We start from the raw sequence: 19,364 nt of genomic DNA, 5'->3' as shown, positions 1-19,364 counted from the left end.
TTTTAGCACATTGCTAGTGATTGTGTAGCAATCTTTTCACATCTGTTTCTGGAAAGTTAACTTTCTGATTGTTTCCTAAGAAGAACATAGTCCAAAGCTTACTGGGCTAAAATGCAAGGGTATTTTTTTAATATCTTAGATTTTTAACCCCCATCCCCAGCCCCCGCCCTAAAAACCGTTTGAAATGGAAAAATATCGCATTGACTGGGCGTTCATTCAATTCTTTCCTTTTTGCTAAGAATTTTTATTATCTTTTTATATGTGTTGTGTGTGTGTGTGTGTGTGTGATTCATATAACAGATTATTTAAAATACTTATTGACACAATAAAAACCATACTTTTGACATACTTGTGCTTTTTTCTAACTAAAATGATCTTGCACTGTTTCTTTTTCCTCTATAAATATTATACAATCGATTTTTAAAAAAATCACAAAATTAAAATGCCGATGTATTAAATTTTCACAAAAATTGTCTGAGATAAAAATCTTAGCTTGGTCCAAGCTGCTTATGTATTGCATTTAGGAGCGCATACATCTGCCAACACATTTGTGTTATGAATTTGAACAACTCCAAGACTAGGAAATAGAGCTCAAATAAAGTCTTTTTAGTTTTGCAACTTGCTACCACTGCATTTTGAAGCACTGCACATAGTATTTTAAGTTAATTATTCTATTTGAAGTGTAGTATATTTAAAAAAGGAAAATTTACACTCATCACGATTTTGATGTCTACTAAAATACTCAATGGCACAATGCACATTACTAGGCAGTTTCTTTGGTAGAAAGGGGAGATCAGTAATTAAACACTGTTCTTCTTAAATTGAAATTCAAAGGGTTTTGAAATGCCTAGAATTTTTTTTACTCTTATAGGTAGTTAAAATTATGGCCTGAAAAGTGTTGAAAAACACCCAAAGCCAAGTTTCAGTTTTTGCCAAATGTTCCTATGGCGTCTGGAAAATGTGCTTAGCTTAGTTGGCATTTGTATGGGGGGGGGGGGTGAGCTAACCCTATTCTGCAGACAAGTGCGTTTTCGGGATGAAATCATATTTAATACTAAAGTCAGTGGTGACGGCGATCGAGGGGGGGGGGGGTGATTATGGTGCAGACTAGACTGTTTGAATTTTTGCAAGGTGTTTTAAGTGTTATTTCTCCTCTTAATTTTTTTTTGGGGGGGGGGGAGCGCTCAGTACTTTTTGAGTGGTGCATCATTGGTCTTGGGTGGGGGGGGGGGGGACACCGCGTTGAAATAGTGCCCTTTTTAAAAAAAGTGCCCCTTTCAAAGGCCAGCACCTTGCCCTTTTTTTTCCTAGAGTGAATACTACACTAAGAAATCAAAGTCCCGACCCCCCTCTTGCTTCCTCCCCCAACCCTTCCAAAACATTGCAAGAGCAGTACTATGAATATACGCTTACAACTCAAAAATTAATGATGTTACCGGGAAGTTCCTTTTTTTATTTCATTCCTAACAATACTATAAACCAGTGGAGCCAAAACTATGGCACGCGGGACACATCCGGTCTGCAAAGCTGATCCATGTGGCCCGTTGTTTTAAAAGATTACAACTCTAAAAGGCGATTAATGACAATGTTACAAATTAGGAGCCAAATATTTAGAAATAGGTTCCTGAAAAACAGGTTGTATTTAACAAAATATACATCAAGTAATGATGACAACAATTATTGATTTGCAAGTTTCCTTTTCCGTATTTTCTCATTTTATTTAAAAAAAGAGTAAAATATTTTGAAATTTTATATGTGTTCTAGCCCACGAAAACGATTTTACTTGTATGCGATTGTTTACTCCTGCTCTCGGGAAGAAAATGTTGGGGACCACTCTTATAAACAAATTATATTACATATACTTTTTATGTAGATAGCTCAGTTTCACCATTTTAATAACTTAATCATATACAGAAAATTCACTATAAAAAGTAACTTTCACAAATTATATCTTTTTATCTATATACGTCTTGGAAAGAAATGTTTGGACAACATTTATAGGTAATAATGTAATGTCAGTCATTTAGTTGAAATGGAGTAACAATATAATGACGTTCACTTTGTTTTACTACCATTGTACAATTTTTTGTCACCAAAGTTTATAGTTCGTTTGTGTCACTGATAGTAGTCTGCATAATAATGTCAATGTTTGGCTAACTACTTAAGTCTTGCATTAAATAAATCAGGAATACTGTAAAACCTGTCACACACACACACAAGTTGACCACCCTTGTAAAATAACCACCCGTCTAAGTTGACTGCTTTTTTCAGGTACAGAATTAGTCCTATATCATATGAATTAACCACTATAAGTTGACCACCTGTTTAAGTTGACCACTAAAATAGTGCACCGCAAGTGGTCAACTTTCACAGGTTTCACTGTAGTATATTTCAACTGATTATTTCCTCGCAGCAGATATTATCAATTTTTAATATTACTTTTGGTTATTATTTTTTAGTTTTTTATAATGGGTCATCTTATAATATTTCGTTGGTTTGGTCCAAAGATATTGTTACAGTGCATTCCACTACAGTGTCCACACACTGACGTGCAATCGAATCAAGCTTTACGACAGATACAGTTTGTAACTCATAATGTTTTACAATTGCAAGATATATTAGTTGGAGAAATTGACTTAAAGCAGAGGTAATCGCCATGAGCTTAGGAAGCAGTCTGTTACTTGAAGTATATTGACAACCCGACTCTTCTGGGGGAAGTTTAAATCCTAACTAAGTTTGAATCTGGTGGTAAACCCTAAAAAGATGTTGATAAGCAGCATCTGAAGTTGGAGAAAGTTGTGGTAAATCAAAATTTGTCTTTAGGGATATTTTTGCTATTACTTGCTTATACACAAACTTTTATTCATACTTGGTTAAGTTTTAAACTTCCAGCAGAAGAATGGGGTTGGCAATATACTTCAAGCAACTGACTAAACTGACCTAAGCCCATAACAATTACCCTTGCTCCAAATGAACTTCTCCTGCTAATAATCTTGCAATTGAAAAACATTGTGTGTTACAAACTGTAGTCATAAAGCTGGGTTTGATTGCACGTCTATTTGTGGACACTGTAGTGGAATGCATTGTAACAATATTTTTGGACCAAACATTATTCTGTAGACTATCAGCGACAGAAACAAATTATAAACTTTTGTAATAAAATATTGCATTTCCGTTGTAAATCCTTAAAGTGAACATAATTACATCGATGCTCCATTTCAACTAAATGACTATTGCGGATCATCATTGTATTATAAGTTTTAATAAGTTTTAATAAGTTTTGTTCAAACATTTCTTTCCAAGACGTAATTATAAAAAGCTGTTGTTTGTTGAATTTATTTTTGTAGTGAGTTTTCTGTATGTGGTTAAGTTAGTAAAACAGTGAAACTTAGTTATCTACATAAAAAGTGAATGTAACATAATTTGTTTATAACAATGGTCCCCAATCTTTTTCTTCCCATAAGGGCCACAGATCATACTAAAATCGTTCTCGCGGGCTAGAGCACATATAAAATTTCAAAATGTTTTACTCTTTTCTAAATGATGTGGAAAAATACCAAAAAGGAAGGAAAATTGCAAACAAATTTTTCTTATCATAACTTGATGCTTCTTTTGTTAAATGCAACCTGTTTTTCATAAACCAATTTCGAAATATTTGGCTCCAAATTTGGAACATTGTCATTAATAGTACTCTTCGAGTTGTAACATTTCACAAAACAGCGGGCCACGTGGATCAGCTTTGCGAGCCAAATGTGGCTCACGGACCATAGGTTGGGCACCACTGGTTTCTTATATTGTTAGGAGTGAAATGAAAAAAGAAACTCCTCAGTAACATGATTAATTTTTGAGCTGTAAGCGTATAATCATAGTACTGCTCTTGCAATGTTTCGGAAGGGTTGGGGAGGGGAGGAGTTAGAGGGATCGGGACTTTGTATTTCTTAGTGTGTAATTTAAGTACTAACATCCTGCAAAGGTTCAGCTTTCTGTTAATTAGTTGCTGCACGAAAAGCGAATAATCATAGTACTGCGCTTGCAATGTTTCGTAGGGGGTAGGGAGAAAAACAAGAAGGGTCGGTTCTTTGTGTTCTTTTAGTGTCTACTTTAGGTGCTAACATCCTGCAAAAATTCAGCTTTCCCTAAATTAGTTGCGACACAAAAAACGAATAATCATAGTACTGCTCTTACAATGTTTCGGGGGGGGGGGAGAGAAAAACAAGAGGGGTGCGGGTCGGGACTTTGTGTTTTCTTTTAGTGTATACTTGGTGTGCTAACATCCTGCAAAAATTCAGCTTTCCCTAAATTAGTTGCGACACGAAACCTTTATTGACTGGGCTATACCCCTTTTTAAATGCAAGAAGATGAGATTGCTTCCTTAGGCTCGCATCATTTTGCATTGAAAAAATAATTTCATTTTAATCTCAAAACACATGCCTGTAATATTTATTGCTATTTTTCACTTTAAACGCAAGGTTTTTATTTTTCTTTTCAGAATTTCTTGCTAGTGCTAGAATCTGTTCATAGTATTTATACTTTTTCATCTTGAATATATTTTGTAAAATTTAAGCAAGCAGTTATGTGTAAAGCTCTTTAAAAAAAGTACATTGTGATGCATCGTAACATCACCATGCAAGGTTGGTAATCAGTGGCGGAGTGGTTGAAAAAATCGGCCCTGGCATTAGGAGATGAAGCGGCCCCATAGCTCTTATAGATATTGAATTTTACCTAACAATTGGGGATATCACTTAAATATGAGGAAATTATGCTTAACAACTAAATGTGTTTTATTTAAACAAAATTTAACAGGTAGGAGCACTTCTGCGCTTTAATGGTGAACAAATTGATACATTATTAGCTAAACCTTATTTTGGGGGAAAATTGTGATTGTAATTGTCCATTTAAGTATTTTTATAATGTCCGGAACTTGATTGAATACTTTCATAATGATAACACTGCTTGGCTAGTATGTCATTTTCTGCAGTCATAACAAGTATAACTAAATTGCCCTGTTATATGAAACTTATCTAGCGATGTTCATGGGTGAAAGACTAGGCCGTCTTAGAACGTGATGGGTTCTTCGACACAAACATACATTACTGGACCCTGTCAGAAACATTCCCTTTTTTATACTGCCATACCCTGACGACCCCCAGACTCGATGCGAGGGCCAAAACCTGGTGGGAGGGGTCGAGTACGAACTTGGCAGCCCCTAATTTTTTTTCAAACGCATGTATCAATACAAAGAGAGAGAGAGAGGACTTAGCTTTATGGCTTCTGGGAGTCATTAAAGTATTAGCAATATAAACTTAATGGAAAGATTAAAATTGAGTCTGAAATAGGGGGGTCCGGGGGGCTTCTCCCAGGGAAAATTTTATATTGCAGTCTTAAAAACTCAATTTTAGACAATATTTGGTGATGTTAGGGGGGGGGGTAGGTTCAGGATTTCTCCTGCTGCAATTCTTCGGAAGTGGAAATCCAAAAACAGAATTTTAAATTATTTTCGAGTATATGGTATGAAGAGCGGTTCCGGGGGCTCTTCTCTGAAAATTTAAAAAATATATTAGCTCTGAAAACGCCGTTTAAGAAGATCTTTGGTGATTTTAAGTCGAGATAGATTCCATTCACCAGAAAATTTTCAAATTGAAGTCTTAAAAGCCTTTTTTGGTAAAGAGGAAGGCACCGGCAGTTTCTCGAAAGTTATGTTCCGAAAACGAAATTTTTGCTGACCTTCAGTGATGTTAGGAAAAAGAGTTTTCAGGCGGCTCACCCAGAAAATTTTCGAAATTTAGGCACTAAAAACGACATTTAAAACATTCTTCATTGATGATGCCGAAAGAGAGGAGGGGGCGGGGCACTTTCCCAGAAAAGACCATCTTTGGGAATGTTAAAAAAAAAAAAAAAAATTGGGAGAGGTTCGAATACTTTCCTCCAGCGAATTTTCGAAACTGGAATTCCATGTTATGGCGGGAGTGGATTCGGCTGGTCTCTTATGAAGTTATTCAAAATTGAAGCCCAAAAATTTAAAATTTACACTATCTTCGATGATATTAGGAGGAGTGGGGGGAGGTTCTGGCGACCACCGGAATTCTTTCGACATTGGTGTTTATCAACTTATTTTCTTTTCAAACTGAGGGGACCGAAAGCGTGAGTTTGTACAGCGTACAGAATACTTTATGTTTCGTCAAAAAATGTTTGAAACTCGCATTTCGGCTGTCTTAGACCTTTGATTTGATAATCTTAATAATGTAGAGTCTTTCATGCTCCTCAAGGTATTTTAAGATTCCATTTTTTAAAATAATTTTACGGGAAAAATATTTTGTCACTTTTATTCCAATTGTTATAAAAAGGGTCGCCAAGAGCAAAAGCGGATCCAGGAAAAAATGACATAGGCCAATTTTTTCACAGGCCCCCTTCTATACCTTTCACCATTAGGATATTTTACTCTCTTGCGCGAGTTCAATTTCGAGCCGGACCCCTATTCTCCAACTAAGCTGACATGACCTGACGTCGACCCTTGTTGTAAGTTGCATTTTATAGCGATTGTGAATTGTCATTTATAGATAAAAGTATCAAAGAGACCAAACGTATTTAACTTATTACTACCGCTAAGGTTTTCCTGTTTTTTTTTTCTTTTTTTTTTAAATTTATTCATTTATTTTTTATTATACCACTAAAAATATATTGGCAACCCCAAGGCCAGACTAACTAAAAGTGAGGCCCTAGGCCCACATTAATTTGGAGGCCCTCTGAAGACTATGCAGTGTTTGATTTACATTTTTAAAGCATGAATGCACTTTTGGAGACCTCTTTGTCTAATCACACAACTATGTATAAATCACTTATGTGCATTTATGAATCCTCTTTGGGCCCCCTCATAATCATGACCAAGTAAATTCGTTACTGGCAGAATGATTAAAAATTCCCCTTCAAAGAAGTTTTTTTCCAATTAATGTCATATTTTTTTATTTTTAAAAAAATACATGTATTTTTCATATCGTTGCAATGCTATGCAAAAATGTGGTGCACGTTAGGGACATGGAACTCCAGGCCTAGGCCAAGTTAGCCTGTGTGGTAATCAGGCCCTGTGCACCCCCATTTCAGAAATTCCCCCTCCCTCCTCTTGGTGGAGGCCCTTCCTCCCTCCCAGTTGTAGTTAAAGAAGGAGTTACTTTTAAAGTTTTGGACAAAGCATGTTCTCAAGTACCTGTATACAGAGCTTCATTTCTAATGAAAAAAAATGTTTCCCTATGTTCTTCAGGACACATTCATTGTTCTGAATTTTTACAGGAGTCAAATCCGTGAGCTGTCATTATACCTCAATACTCAAATTTTAAATTGGTAGCCAATGGCTACCAGATGTTCACAAAATGGTAGCCAAATCTCAAAAAATGATAGCCAAACTTTATTTTAGTTTAAATTATTTAATTTATTTTATTACGTTTATTTATTTAGTATGTGTGTATATGTCATTGGCGTAGCAAAGAACGTTTCTTATAAAATAATAATTAAAAATAAATAAGTAAATTAAAAATAATAAAAGAATAAATAAAATAAAAAGCGAGCTAAAAATAAAAAAGGAAAAGAGGGTTGAGGAAAAATTTTGGAGGGGGGGGGATCGAACTTGGGGGGGAACGGGCACCCCTGCCCAGATATTATTTAACACATCTTTTGCAAACTATAATCTGTATTAATTCATCTTTAAGCAAAACACATCACGATAAAAAAATAAATAAATAAAAATATTATTATTATTAATTTTTTTCAGCTTTCAAAACTTCTAGAAACATCACAACTTTCAACCAAAACACGAGTTAGTTCCTTGATAAAGAAAACAACAAAATACCAAAAACTTGAACAGAATGTAAAACCTAAACCATTTGCGATTCTACAAAATATTTTTTTGTTTTTACAAATGCATGCAGAATTTTATAAAAATCGAAGCCTGAGTGTCAAAAAATGAATAAATAAAAGAAAAGTAAACAATATAAAGCAAAACGAAAAAAAACAAAAAATGAAATAAAAGATCCAGCAGAAGAAAAAAAGGGTTTCAGCCGTATTCTTTCCACCTTCTCTAGACGCAAGGGTGCCATTTTTGTTAATATTATTTATGTGTTTTATAAATACGATTGTACTTCTCGCGGCGCCATTTTGAAAATGCAGGACGCCATTTTGAAAATTTACCGCGAAACTTAAAAATAACTTTTTTAAGGAGAAATAAAGTAAATAAACGGATATGTCCTCTCCTCCAGGAGGTTGTATATTTTAAAAAGGAAAAAAAAGGAAAAACAAACAATAAGATTAAAACAAAAAATCAAAAATCTTGCAAAAAAAATTTTTTTTTAGCGATATCGTTTTTACCTTGTCTCGGTGCATTTTGACTCAAAGGCGCCATTTTTGTTTATTCATATGTAAATCAAATGTACAAGATTAAAATTCTTTTTATTTTGGAAAGGACATTTTCGTCTTAACTGGTAAAAATGAACAATGACAAAGCGACGCCATTTTGAAAACGCGTAGTTTAAAAATACCGCAAAACGAAGAAATAGCCATTTGTTAAGGAGAAATAAAGTTGAAAAATGAATTTAAGATCAAAAAAGCATAATTTACTAAATTGGTGTATAAAATTTGTGTATATTTACGATCGCGTGTAAAGAAAGCCGAGTTTTCAAAATAGCATGTTCAATAGCAATCAAAATTTGCCGTCGTGATTGCGATTTTTGTTTTCTATTCAGAATATGAACACATAGCACAATTAGCCACAATTGGACAATACTCCCCCCCCCTTCCCTCCTTCACCCCCGGCGATCCGATAGCCGAAAAGAATTTGGGGAAAGGTCATATGTCAAGACTATAGGTCAGGGAAGGTTGCATTGGCGAATGGTAGCCACATTGGCGACTGAAGTGAAAATAATGGTCGCCAAAATTTGAAAATTGGTCGCATTTGGCGACTGGCGACCGCGAGTTTTGAGCTTTAGCTGTCATACAAATTAAGTTCTATCCTAAGGTACACTTCTTCAAAATCAAAATGTTTGATTTTATCTTACAGTAGACAACAACCCAGCAAGTGATAAAAATGTTATTAATTTAAAAGCATATGTTAGGACTAGTGGTGTATAAATAAATTAAAAAATAATGAATGCTTGAGTAGGGGGGTTGGGTAATTTGGGTTTAAAAATGACCAGTAGTGGATTTTAGGGAGGGGAGGCACAAGGAGCCTGCCCACCCCCTCTTCCCCAAAGGAAAAATTAATATAACTATATTTCTTTTTTTTTCATTCACTTCTCTATATAACATGAAGAAAGGTTTTAGTTTTTTAAAAAAGAAGACAAAAGGCACAAATCTTATTTGAATAAAAGCATTTTTGTTTGCTAAAGAAGTAATACTGGAGAATCCAGAGCAGCAGTTTAAATTACTAGTTTGGAACTCAAAGGAACGTAATACTGCCATTCGTCTATTAATTCTTCTTTGATAGAACCAGTAATTGACATTTAAAAAGAAATGTGTGAGGATGTGCCAAGAAAAGCACTATGAAACATTGGAATGTGGGGTGTGGGGGGGGGGGGGGAGAGTGCCATCTCCAAAGAAATTTTAGTATCCGCCCCTGAAAATGACCTACTTAAAACTTTCTAGTCCTATAAAAAGTTTTCTTTTGCCTTACTTCAGCTTAGCATTGGGATTTTCCGGAGTAGTTTTCTACAAATTTAATGTTAATGGATTCATTTGCATATAAATGGCAAACATAAATCTACTAAGCCCAAATTACCCTATAGAAGGGAGGGGTCATAGTAATGATTAGAGAGCAAAGCATGGTTTTAATAACAATCGTTACTCAATGATTTCAGACTTAGCTTGAATGTAGGTACAATAATAATGGGATAGATACTAATTTCGATAAGTATTTTAGACTGAAGATGCTGCAAACATAGCACAAAATGATAATCGGTTTTTGTACGGTTTTTTTTTTTTTTTTTTTTGTTACAGAACATTTAAGCAAATTTGAAAAATCTTTCAATTCATTTTTAGCATGTCTTAAGTGGTGAGGGTGCACATAACTTCCTATTTTTGTAGTCTAAATAAAATTATTTGTCATTCTGAGAAGTAAAATATAATGTAGACAGTAACACTTATGAGCGATGGACTCATTACATTATTTATTGTAATCAAACGAGATTTCTTACAATATGCTCGGATGTTATGCTAGCATGGTTATGCTAGCATGGTCCCTAGCACATATCTTGCAATAGGAAAAGTTGCCAAGTAAGGAAAAGCGTAAAAAAAAAAGTGCTAACGAAGTTTTAAGCAAAATAAAATGTTTGCATTGAGAAGGAAACAAACTTTTTCATAACACAATTGCAGAGATTTAAAAATAAAAGTTTTAATTGGAAATATCTGGTCTTTCAAAGCATTTGTAATTAAATGTTAAGTTTGTCTTAACTTAACCCAAATTTTGATAACAATTATTGGTAATGTTTTAAAGCATTGTTTGGTTAATAAAATAGGTTTATTTACAGTGAAAATTATATTGTATCGATATTAAAATACATAAGTTGACATTCATTATCCTGGAATTTTTTCTAAAATCGAGTGGAAAACCTGGAAATGTCAGGGAATTTCATTCTTGAACTTCTGTGGCAATCCTGTTAGTCTAATTTGTTTAGATATTTTAGAAGTATATTTTATTAACTAAAGTTTTATATTTACAGTGGTGAAACTGCTCACAATAAAGATAATGTCATACAAGGTAAGCAATTTTTATAATGCATTCAAAAAATTTTAAAATACATTCACGCCCAATCCAAAAAAACGTGGACATGAGAATGAAAATTCAAATTTCATTCAATATGGTTGAAATTTTGCATACACACTGTTAAAATTATACTATTTCATATTTTATTGAAAAAAAAATTCATTTATGCCATTAACATACTTATTTTAATTACTTAAGTGGAACTATATTAGTGCGAACTAGACTGCACCAAAACTTCTTATGTTGCATGGTCTAATACAGCTGAACAAATAATTCTACAAATCTATAAAGTTTCACACATAATCTGACATTCATTAGCAACAGTTTTTTCCTGAAGAGAAATGTCTACAAATCTTCACTACAAAAGGTAAGCATATTTAATAATTCTTAATTATTGTGTCACACCAGCAACAAAAAGATACATTTATATTTCCAAAGAAAAATTCATTTGCCTGAAAGTTTTGAAACTTTGTATTCAAAAATAGTTTACTAAAGTACTTTGAATAACGAACAGAAAAAAAATTAATGTTTTAATAGGAGTTATTAAGTGTTGCGGGTGTGACAGGTTCCTGTTACGGGTATGACATTTAGTTAGTCACACCCGCAACATCTTTTTAAAGTAAACACAAATGTAATCCTGGAAAGCATGTAGATGACAGCATCAATGTTTTACCTTTGACCTAAACTTTGACCTTTGACTTATTTGTCTAGACCCCAGTAAATTCAAAATTAGTATCTTTAGAGCATGTGCAGTTGAATTTATTCAGTTTGGTGTTCTATATTATTGGTTCTCCTAAGAAACATTTTTATATTTCTTGATTTAAAATGAAGACAACTATTCAATAAAGTAAGAATTTTTTTTAAATAAAACTTTAAAAAACCAAACAATATTTTATCTTTTTTAATATGGATAAAAATGTATAATTTTGCTTTCAGCATTTGGCTTTTTTTCCCCTTTACTTTTTAAAACAAATAATGTAATATTAGGGACAGATTATTTTTTACTTCAAATTCAAAATAAATATGAAATAATAAGAATAGTAATGAAACTGTTATTAAAATATTTATTAACTTTGTATAAAATGTTGTCATTTAAAGTTTCAAATGAATTAAAGCTTAACGTTCTTAATTTCATTTGAGGTTAAAAAATTCAAAGAATTTCAAAAAAAAAAAATTAACATGTTCAACATTATATTTTTGGACTTGTAGTGCTATATTTATTCACTTTAAACATTTTTTTTTTTTGCAGAAGAATGAACAGCACTGAAAGATTCCGAAATCATCGTAAAAAGATGAAAGAAAACTCGGCTAAATATTCGGAATATTTTCAAAAAAAAAGGGAAAGAAACAAAGCAAGAAGAGAAATTAAGAAAAAACTTAAAAAAGTACATCTGTGGCCAAGAAAGAAGAGAAATCGCAGAGGCAAAAACAGAAAGAGAGGCAGAGGAATTGTAGAGAGAGAAAGAAGTCTTCGACAAAAGTTGCCACACCATCTCCAGCTGTAGAAGCAGAGTCGATGGGAAGTTTTCGAAGAGCTCAAACCTTTGGTAATGCAATTCATAGACAGATACAATCTTCCATTAATGTCATACGGCCATAAAGACTACAACATTAAAATTGCTTGGTCATACTTTGCTAGGTCTCATGGGAAAAGTAGCCGTGGATGGTGTTGGAGCGGTAACAAAAAAAATGGTGTCACTTGTTGTTCTACAGCGTAGAGCAACAGTCAATTCTGCATCGGATTTTGCCATTTGAGCAGAAAAGGCTCTTAAAAAAATCAGATTACTTTATTCTGCGGAGAGCGACATCACAGAAGATGTTGTAAAAATGCTTGATGCACTCTGCGGCCATGTACAAGCTGTACCAAACTTACAATCGGTACACCATGTTGTACCGATCGATATAGGTACAATTCAAGTGGCACTAACTGCAGAAAGTGCACTGAAGATAGTTTCATTACTGCCTTAATCGGAAGGATCTCCCGTGGTAATATAAATGTCATTGGAGATTTTGTAGAATTAGTTTTAATACCACCCAAAAAAAAAAAAAAAACTAAGAAAATTTTGTTGGTCAAATCAAGCAAATCGATGGAGAAGACATACAAGAAGTAGAATACTTGGAAAAAAAAAACAACATGTATACATTTGGCCCAATCAGCCAGACATATCATGGGAGAAACAGAACGTTGTAATAAGAATAACTAACACCCCTGAAATCATCAATTCTAGATTTCGAAATGAGATTTATGTAAAAAAGTGTTCCTTAGTTATTTGCAATTTCTTTTATTTATTACTGTGTTAATCATAAAATGTTTGATAACTATTTGTGTATGTTGTTATTTTATTGGCCACACAAGTCACACCCGCAAGGGCAACTTTGAATATTTTTTACAGTGAAAATAATTGAGAGTATTTAAATTTTTTTATAGAATAATTACTTAAGTATTGCTGTCTAACATTAAAAAAAAACAGTTCCATGGGTCGATATAACTCAGAGTTTTGAATGTCTTGATCGCAACGTGAAAATGCATGTCCTTTTTATATCACACCCGCAACGGGTAGAAATTAATTTTTTGAAAAATAAATAAAATATCAATCAACTTGCAAATTGGCATCAATGTACCTGCAAGTGGTCTTTATTGAGAAATACAGAAATTGAAACCTATACCCTAAAATATTTTTGCTGGTGACAAATTTAGTTAGTGTAAATGTCACACCCGCAACTTTGGATTGGGCATTCAGTTGAACTTGTATTTGCATTGAATTGTAGTAAATTTTCTTTAACTTATTTTTTCTTTTGTTTAATTGCTAAGAGATTTGGCAAGTTATATTTAGATATTATAACATATTAACTGGTTTATTCCTCTGCAAAAGAAGCCAGTTTATGTAATGGCTTGATATTGATTGAAACTTCTGTTTGTGCATTGGGGTGCACATCAGGAAAAGTGACCAAAGTGTTAACCGTGGAAATTTTCGAATTTCTGAAAAACAAAATTAATATTTTTTAATTAACTCCAGTGACAGATTTTTTTAAAAATTAGGGATTAGGTCAAGGAGAACATTTATCCACATTTTAGGACGGCTGTATTCTTGAACTTATACAGGACTTCAAAGGGTCATTCCATGTCAAATCAACCAATCACTCAAAATGACCATCTCAGATTTTCATGAAACTTTTAGGGATTATACTGTTTGACATTCTAAATTGAGATCTACTTTTAAAAAAAACCTATCTTTTTTGGTTAATGAGTTATTATTTTTTTAAATGTGTAAAAACTCATGTTTTTTTACTCATCTGTTGTGCTTAAAAATGCTACAATTTTAGTACTATGGGGTCAATGCAGTTGGTTAACTGCTCATTTTAAAGAGAATTGCATGAGCTTTAATTTGACATGCAACTTGCATATTTCTCTTAAGTTTTTAATTTTTTTTAATTTTAAAATTTAGAATTTAAATTTTTTAAACTTAGTGTCCTTTAAAAATTTTGAAAAAAATATGTTTTTTAATATGTTTTAATAAATACATCCTAAAAATTTCAGAGTGGGGACATGATGGGATCAGCAGTTATAGCAAATAATGCAATGACATTTTTTTTGTAAATATATGTTTTTTTATTAGACATTTTTTTAGATTATTTTCTTTTACTTTTCTAAAATAATATTTTTTTTAATTAAGCAATTTCTAATTTGGCAACATTTTATTTCAAAATTATGATATAAATTAAAATATAATTAAAAATTAAAAATGAAATGCATTAAAACCATTTAAAGAACAGGCAGATCATGCAGCAGCTTGTTTACACACGTGTTGAAACATTCCCTGACATGTTCAAACAGGTGTGTGATGCATTAAGTCCAATAGGTGAAGAAAGCTGTTCATTCTTATTCTGGCTTTCAAATAGTAAAGTAGGTTGTGTTTGATGTATTGATAATTGTGCTTTTTTAAATTTTGCTTAATTGTTTGTTTTTCAATAGATGTTCTCATATTTTAATAGTTATAAAAGTTGATTACTTTAAAATATTTTTGTGCAAATTTTCAAGAGTGATTATTGGAATCTAATAATGACTTTTTAACCAAGCTTTAAAGAAAAAAAAAACATGACTGAAGCAGGGATTTCAAAAATTATTTCTTTGTACTGCTGCAATAGATTTAAGAAGCCTGGACATGACTATTACAAGAAAAATTTAAGAACTGTGAGTAAAAATGTATCAAAGCATCATAAGGAAGTAATTGAAGGCTATAAAATATGTGATACTTGCCGCAAAACTGTACAAAAATTACCTTTAGTTACCTCAGATTATAAAGAAAGTTCAGATGAAGCTCTGAGTGAAACAGATCATGAGACTGAAATTTCAACTCCAGAAAAAGAAATTAAAATTTCAATAGTCTAAAGCTATTGAAATTTTAAATAAGTCTTGGAGTAATTGATGAAACTCCCATAAAAAAAAAAAAAAAAAAAAAAAATTCGTCTCAGTGAAAAGTACCCCCAGACAAAATTAACTAAGATCACTGAAGTTTTAGGAACTCAACTATTTGGTTTAAGCTTAAAAAAATCAGATGATCTCATAAAGTTTGATTATGATAGTGAAATAAATAGCCGACTTAAAGAGAAATTCTCCAGTACAACTGACAAAAGCTTAAAACTGCAAATTTTAACACTTCCAGAAAGTTGGACCTTAAAGCAAATAGAAAGCGAATTTAAAGTGACAAATTTCATTGCTGGAAAAGCTAAAAAAAACTCATGAAAGACAAAGGAATAATGTCTGCACCTGATCTAAAACCCGGAAAGGCATTAAGCCCAGAGACAGCGAATTTAGTGAAACAATTTTATGAATGTGATGAATCGGTCGTCAGATGCTTGGTAAGAAAGACTTTGTTTCTATTAAAGTGGATGGAAGAGCAATTCATCTCCAAAAGTTTTTAATTTTAAATACCTTAAGAGAATCTTATGTTCTATTCAAAGAACATTATCCTGATAAAAAAAATAGGCTTCTCCAAATTATGTGAACTTCGTCTGAAAAATTGTGTTTTTGCTGGATCAGCTGGAACACATTCAGTTTGTGTATGCGCTATTCACCAGAATGCAAAATTGATGATGGCTCAGTGTAAGTTACCAGAATTGATTAACAGAGACAAACCAATCAAAACTTATAAAGACTTACTTAGTTTAATGATTTGCGAAATTCCTACAGACAAGTGTTCTTTCCGTCAATGTAACAACTGTCCAGATACTAATAATTTGAAATATCTTTTTGAAGATTTGTTTGAGTAAAACAGCATTGATACTGTAACATACAAGCAGTGGATGCAAATAATAGGACTGCACCTTGAAGCAATAACAAAACAAACTGATGATTTCTTAAATTGTTTGTTTGATAGCTTACCCAAACTGCTGAAACATTCTTTTATTGCTAGCAAACAATCTGCAATTAGATATATGAAAAAAATCTGGTTGAAAATCAATGTATTGTATTATGTGATTTTGCTGAGAACTACTCTTTCATTCTACAAGATGCTGCACAAGGATTCCACTGGAACAATCCACAATCAACGATACATCCTTTTGTTGTATACTACATGGAAAATGCCATAATACAGCACCTGAATTTAGTTATTATCTCTGATTGCATGTGCCATGATACAGTTGCTGTGCATTTGTTCCGGAGGCTTATGATAGCATACTTAAAGCAAAAATTGCTGCAAAGAGTAGACAAAATTCATTATTTCTCAGATGGAGCTACATCCCAGTACAAAAATAAATAGAATTTCGTAAACCTCTGTCACCATACTGCAGATTTTTCTATTGAAGCAGAATGGAATTTTTTTGCATCATACCTTGGGGAAAATGCTTGTGATGATATAGGCGGCTCAGTTAAGCGATTAGCTACACAAGCAAGTCTTCGTATGGTCTATAATGAACAGATTATGCCCCCCCCCCCCCCCCCCGTCAATTATATGAATGGTCTAAAGACAATATTAAAAATATCAATTTCATATATTTAACAGAAAAAGATTACGAAAAAGAATTAGCATTTCTGAAAACAAGGTTTGAAGAAGCCATAACAGTGAAAAGAACTCAACAGTTCCACAATTACAGACGAAAAAACAAAAGCAGTTTTTGTTAAATATTATTCCTTTTCACACCACACAAAAGAAGAGATAGTAAGCAAACATGATGATGCTGATGATTTGGACTTGAATGATATAGTTGGTTTTGTAACATGTGTATATAATAATGAATAGTGGCTAGGTTGTGTTTTAGGAATTGAAAATGAGGAGGTTAAAGTAAGTTTTTTACAGCCTCATGGACCTTCTCCATCCTTTAAGTACCCTCATATTCCTGATGTATTGGTTGTAAATAAAACAGAAATACTAACCTAAGTTGACCCTGCAACACAAACTGGAAGGGTTTACAATCTCTCAGAATCTGAAAGTTCAAAGGCGAGTAAAAAGCTACTTTCCAAACTGAGGAGATGAGACTTATCTGCCACAAGGTATTTTTATGTATCGAATTCTACTTTGTGTTTATACATTTCAAAATTACATCCTCGAAGTTTCTGTGCTAGTTCTGTTTACTGAACTTCAAAGGAATAAAAGATAACCAAAATTTAAGATTTTTTTGAAATGTAAAGGTTTTTTAATTAATTGAACTATTCATAGTTTTACTACAAAATGTTTATAATATTATTAAAAAACACTAAAACATGTAAATTTTGAAATAAATTTAAATTGTTGAAAATAGTTTTGTGCATTTAAAAAAGTATTTTTTATTTATTTATTGTTTTTTTAATTTTTAAACAAAAATGCTAAGTAGCACCATTGCATTGTTTGCTATAACTGCTGATCCCATCATGTCCCCACTCTGAAATTTTTAGGATAAATCAAGTAAAACTTATTAAAAAACGTGTATTTTTTTTTCAAAATTTTTAAAGGACACTTACTTAAAAAAATTTAAAGTTTAAAAATTTAAAAATGCAAGTTGCATGTCAAATTAAAGCTCATGCAATTCTTTTTAAAATGAGCTATTAACCAACTGTATTGACCCCATACAACTAAAATTGTAGCATTTTTAAGCGCAACAGATGAGTAAAAAAACGTGTTTTTTTACAGATTTAAAAGATTAATAACTCAATAACCAAAAGAGATTAATTTTTTTAAAAAGTAGATCTGAATTTAGAATGTCAAACAGTATAATCCCTGAAATTTTCATGAAAATCTGAGATGGTAAATTTGAAAATATTTTTTTTTTTTTTGGTTGATTTGACATGGAATGACCCCAAATGTTTTTGATCTAATAGATGTTACAGGTTTCATGTTCACAGCATCAGAGCCTTATTTTCTTATTCATTCACTCATTTTTGTCCCATATAATAATTCATTAATTTATTTATTAAATTGTTTTATTATCTACTCATTTATTCTTTTACTTAAGCCGCGACTCCACATCACCGGAAAAACGAAAACGGAAACTGAAACGGAAAACGTACGATTTTCCGTTCCGTTGTATTTCCGTTCAACTGGCCGGAAATTCTTACGCGGAATCTTGGAGCGCCATCTGGTGAAGGATTCCAGACATTCACTTTAATTTTGTGTATTTAGTGGGAAAGATGGATCGAAGAAAGAAAAAAGATTTTGCAATGATGAGTTTACATTTTCTTAATGTAACAGCTCTGCTCTTGGATAAACAAAAACCATATCCACTCATATAGATGCATTGACTTTACAAAGCCCGTCATTTAGGGACAATTATCTTCTCAAGTGCCCTTAAATGATTGGCCTGCGTTATACAAATTAACCTTTCGAAATTAGCAACATTTTAGGTAGAGATAATCAAACGGAGTGGAAGTACTGAATACATAATTTTTACAAGGTGGGCCAAAACATTGAAACCACTGCACTTACACATTTCCCAACAGGATTTAGTATCAAATTTTAACGAGAATAAAAACCTCCAACACAAAAAATAGGGTGCGTTTGCTGCATCGCTTGCTCTCCCCTAGATCCAGCACCCTGTAATAGTAACTTTCAATTTTTAAATCGTTAAATTCGAAAATTAGAGATCAAAGTTGATTAAAAATTTAGATAAGTGAAACAAAATTTAATTTTATATGCAGAAAAAAAAAAGCTATCAATGTATTTATTAGGCTAAATAAAGGAATGAAAGATATATTTCCAAATCCTGCATAAAATAACTATTCTTGTATTTTCTGATGAACACACATTCAGAATAGATTCCATTTGTTGGTACAGGAACCATTTGGGAACATAGACTTCAAGGTTCCCTTTCCTGTACCCAAACTTGTCCCTGACTTTTCTTTTTTCTTTAGTAAACCGGTCCCTTTGAACTGTCCATTTTGTTTCTGCTACAGGACCTGCAAAAATTTAATTTGTTGCAGTTGATTGTTGATTGCAAATGCATAGTTCATACCATTCAAATAAAGCGAATAAACTTACCACTCAAATTGAATTTGGAGCCGATGACAGGCCACAAACTCTTCTTCATTTGGACATCTTTATAATCTTTCCTTTTTTTTTTTTTTTATCGAAGAGGCAAGGATATTTCCTGACCTCTTCTAAAAATACTTCTAAATATATCTTCATGGATCCACTAGCCGTCGATA

At 32.5% G+C, this 19,364-nt stretch overlaps 1 protein-coding gene across 1 annotated transcript in view; it reads left to right on the top strand.

Annotated features, from left to right (window-relative positions):
• LOC129233058 (fructose-2,6-bisphosphatase TIGAR-like) overlaps nt 1-19,364 on the top strand; it is a 68,695-nt gene that overhangs the window by 3,057 nt on the left and 46,274 nt on the right. The window contains exon 2 of the mRNA XM_054867139.1: nt 10,701-10,738. Coding sequence (XP_054723114.1) covers nt 10,701-10,738 — 38 coding nt within the window. The remainder of the gene's footprint in view (nt 1-10,700; nt 10,739-19,364) is intronic.

This window comes from Uloborus diversus, unplaced genomic scaffold, assembly GCF_026930045.1.
Source record: "Uloborus diversus isolate 005 unplaced genomic scaffold, Udiv.v.3.1 scaffold_153, whole genome shotgun sequence".
Classification (NCBI taxonomy): domain Eukaryota; kingdom Metazoa; phylum Arthropoda; class Arachnida; order Araneae; family Uloboridae; genus Uloborus; species Uloborus diversus.
Note: the sequence above shows the minus strand (reverse complement) of the source record. Positions and strands in the feature narration are given on the sequence as shown.